Source organism: Priapulus caudatus, unplaced genomic scaffold, assembly GCF_000485595.1.
Source record: "Priapulus caudatus unplaced genomic scaffold, Priapulus_caudatus-5.0.1 Scaffold2895, whole genome shotgun sequence".
NCBI lineage: Eukaryota > Metazoa > Priapulida > Priapulimorpha > Priapulimorphida > Priapulidae > Priapulus > Priapulus caudatus.
Genome location: NW_014579956.1, coordinates 3,167 through 6,261, shown reverse-complemented (window position 1 = coordinate 6,261; position 3,095 = coordinate 3,167). Strand labels below are relative to the sequence as shown.

Genomic DNA, 3,095 nt, shown 5'->3' with positions numbered 1-3,095 from the left:
TTTAGATTTTACTTGTCCAAAATTTACTTGCAATCTATGAGCCGTTAAGGTCTATTTTTGGTTCAGTACATATCATATTACCAGGAGCGTATAATAATAATATAGAGATCTATATAATATTATTATATATATATTATTATATATATATAAATATATCTAAATATATATATATATAATCTATATATTATATATAGAGATATATTATATCGATATTATACACTCCTGATATTACAATATATACATGGAAAATCGTAATGAAATTCACACAACGTTTATATTTGCGTGCCAGCACGCTCATTGTGTGTCATTCTCGATTGCAGCTTTTCCTCAATTCCAGGAAAGAATTTTGCTGTCGTCCTCTCGTCCCAGCGGTGGCCAGTCCCACTGGCAGTTCCAACAAATCAGTAAAAATAAAAATAACGTATAATAAATCTTATTGCACCACTAATAACTCCTATCTGCGGTAAACAACTCCTCACTGCAAAAGAAAAGCCTAACGTTGGCGCGAATGCTGACTCTCTGCACTACGCTGCGTACTCCCCATACATAATCCCCATGTCATTATGGCTGAGACATGTGTTTATAATAGCTAGAATTTATAGAAATCGTTCGCGCCATATGATAGTACACTTTCCTACCAGTATAGCATATGCGGCAGGGTATGCAAAATGAAAACGAAACGTCACAAATTCTATTTTTATCCTCCAATCACAGGTCGGAGCAATTCTTTTGTTTAGACGCATGTCTTTGTCTCTGTCATTCCATATTAGAATTCTCTCCCTTCTGCTTTAGGTAGTTGCAATTTTGAGGCTTTTTCTACTGCGATCTGCAGTGTTGATCCATCTTCAGCATAACTGAACCACTGGTGCGTTTGTAGCCATGGCCCCATCTTTGTAGCATATACCTTGTTACGTCCGGGGCAGTGACATGCAGTGTTGCAGTGCGTCAATAATGATATTTATTTCGACATCTTTTTCTCAGCAGGAGAGCGTAAGCAAGAGGCTCGAAATCCCACAAAGCGATCTGTCTGATGGAGCCTTCTCGTTCAGATATGCCACGTCCGGGAGGAGAGAATTCCTACCTGTGCGATGTGTGTGGATACGCCAGCTCCAAGCTAGATCGTCTTAAGAATCACATGTTCACTCACACGGGAGAGAAGCCATTTGCGTGCGACACTTGTGAACACATGTTTAGGAGCTGCAGTGATCTCAAGAGACACATGCGTACACACACTGGGGAAAAGCCGTATGCGTGCGACACGTGTGCGTACATGTGTGTGACGCCTGGTAGACTTAAGCTACACATGCGCACTCACACGGGAGAAAAGCCGTATGTGTGCGATATATGTGAACACAGATATACGACCCTCAGTAGTCTCAAGGTGCACATGCACACTCACACGGGAGAGAAGCCATTTGCATGTGACACTTGTGAATACATGTGTAGGCTTTCCACTGAGCTCAAGAAACACATGCGCACTCACACAGGAGAAAAGCCATATGTGTGCAATATATGTGATCACAGATATACTACCCTCGGTAGTCTCAAGGGACACATGCGCACTCACACGGGAGAGAAGCCATTTGCGTGCGACACTTGTGAATACATGTTTAGGAGCTGCAGTGATCTCAAGAGACACATGCGTACACACACTGGAGAAAAGCCGTATGCGTGCGACACGTGTGCGTACATGTGTGTGACGGCTGGTAGACTTAAGCTACACATGCGCACTCACACGGGAGAAAAGCCGTATGTGTGCGATATATGTGAACACAGATATACGACCCTCGGTAGTCTCAAGGTGCACATGCACACTCACACGGGAGAGAAGCCATTTGCATGTGACACTTGTGAATACATGTGTAGGCTTTCGACTGATCTCAAGAAACACATGCGCACTCACTCAGGAGAAAAGCCGTATGTGTGCGATATATGTGATAACAGATATACTACCCTCGGTAGTCTCAAGGTACACATGCGCACTCACACGGGAGAAAAGCCGTATGTGTGCGATATATGTGATCACAGATATGCTACCTTCCGTATTCTCAAAGTACACATGCGCACTCACACAGGAGAGAAACCATTTGCGTGTGAGAGATGTGAATATAAGTGTTCTACGTTCGGTATGCTTAAGCCACACATGCGCACTCACACGGGAGAGAGGCCGTATGCGTGCGACAAGTGTGGATGCAAGTTTGCTGCCCGCAGTTCACTGACTAGACACCGGCGCACTCACTCAAACCCGAGCGAGTGATACACGCATCTATGCAGGGCGAATACAGAAACTAGGACTTACATCAAATCGTATAGCATGACAGTATCACATCGTCTAAAACAATCCTGCTGCCTGCAAATTTTTTTCGAAATTGTCATTTCTTTCTGTACATCTATTGCCATAAATACAAACGTCACATATTGGTATGTACTTATAGATTGTGTGTTTTATGTGGGCACATGTGGTGGTGTGGGGGCTGCACGTGTGAGTGCGCGCGCACGTGTGTGCATGTGTGTGTGTGCGCGCAAAATCTCTTAACAACCTCGTGATGAACTGCGAAAGGATATCCGATTACAATCCTATTGTCTATCAGCGGAAAATCGCTGAGATAGACTGGATCCACGTACTCGACGTGCCGGACCGCTGCGCACTCGCATGTGACGGACAGTTCTGCGCAGAGAACTTCACGCCAGTCTAGATTCTGCATGTATATGCAGTAACCTTTCCGGTCGCGGGAAGGTGAGAGTAGGACCCTCAGGGGGGAGCACTCCCTACAAAATAGGGTAGGTATGTGCCACTTGAGAGATGGAATAGGGGGTTCTCCGGTATTAACTCAGCACATCAAAATGCGCGTCTCCGGAACTAGGGTTTGCTGGAAAGCATGATGCTCCGGAACTGTACATGTTTGCGAGAGGGGGTCTACGGAACGTGCGGAAAAAAGTAGGACCTATGCTCCGGGACGGGAAATGTGTGAATATGGGTTTCTCATTAGTTCTGTTTTTAAGACTTTTGCTTCTATATATATACAAAGACGCGTTCTATATATATATATATATATATATATATATATATATAATATATATATATATATATTAGT

The 3,095-nt window shown here is 43.7% G+C and overlaps 1 protein-coding gene across 1 annotated transcript; it reads left to right on the top strand.

The window, feature by feature from the left end:
- Window positions 1-1,186: 1,186 nt before the first annotated feature.
- On the top strand, window positions 1,187-3,027 carry LOC106819148 (zinc finger protein 615-like). Its single transcript, XM_014823804.1, has 3 exons — window positions 1,187-1,245; window positions 1,357-1,501; window positions 1,697-3,027. Exons 1-3 carry the CDS (start codon window positions 1,187-1,189, stop codon window positions 2,255-2,257), a joined length of 765 nt encoding a protein of 254 aa, XP_014679290.1. The 3' UTR covers window positions 2,258-3,027.
- Window positions 3,028-3,095: the final 68 nt, after the last annotated feature.

Excerpts from the sequence above, each read along its gene's own strand:
- LOC106819148 (XM_014823804.1), top strand. The coding sequence starts at position 1,187 with ATGTTTAGGAGCTGCAGTGATCTCAAGAGACACATGCGTACACACACT. Across the intron at positions 1,246-1,356 it reads ACACACACTGGGGAAAAGCC|ATATACGACCCTCAGTAGTC; the intron begins GTATGCGTGCGA and ends ATGTGAACACAG. Across the intron at positions 1,502-1,696 it reads ACACAGGAGAAAAGCCATAT|GTGACGGCTGGTAGACTTAA; the intron begins GTGTGCAATATA and ends GCGTACATGTGT.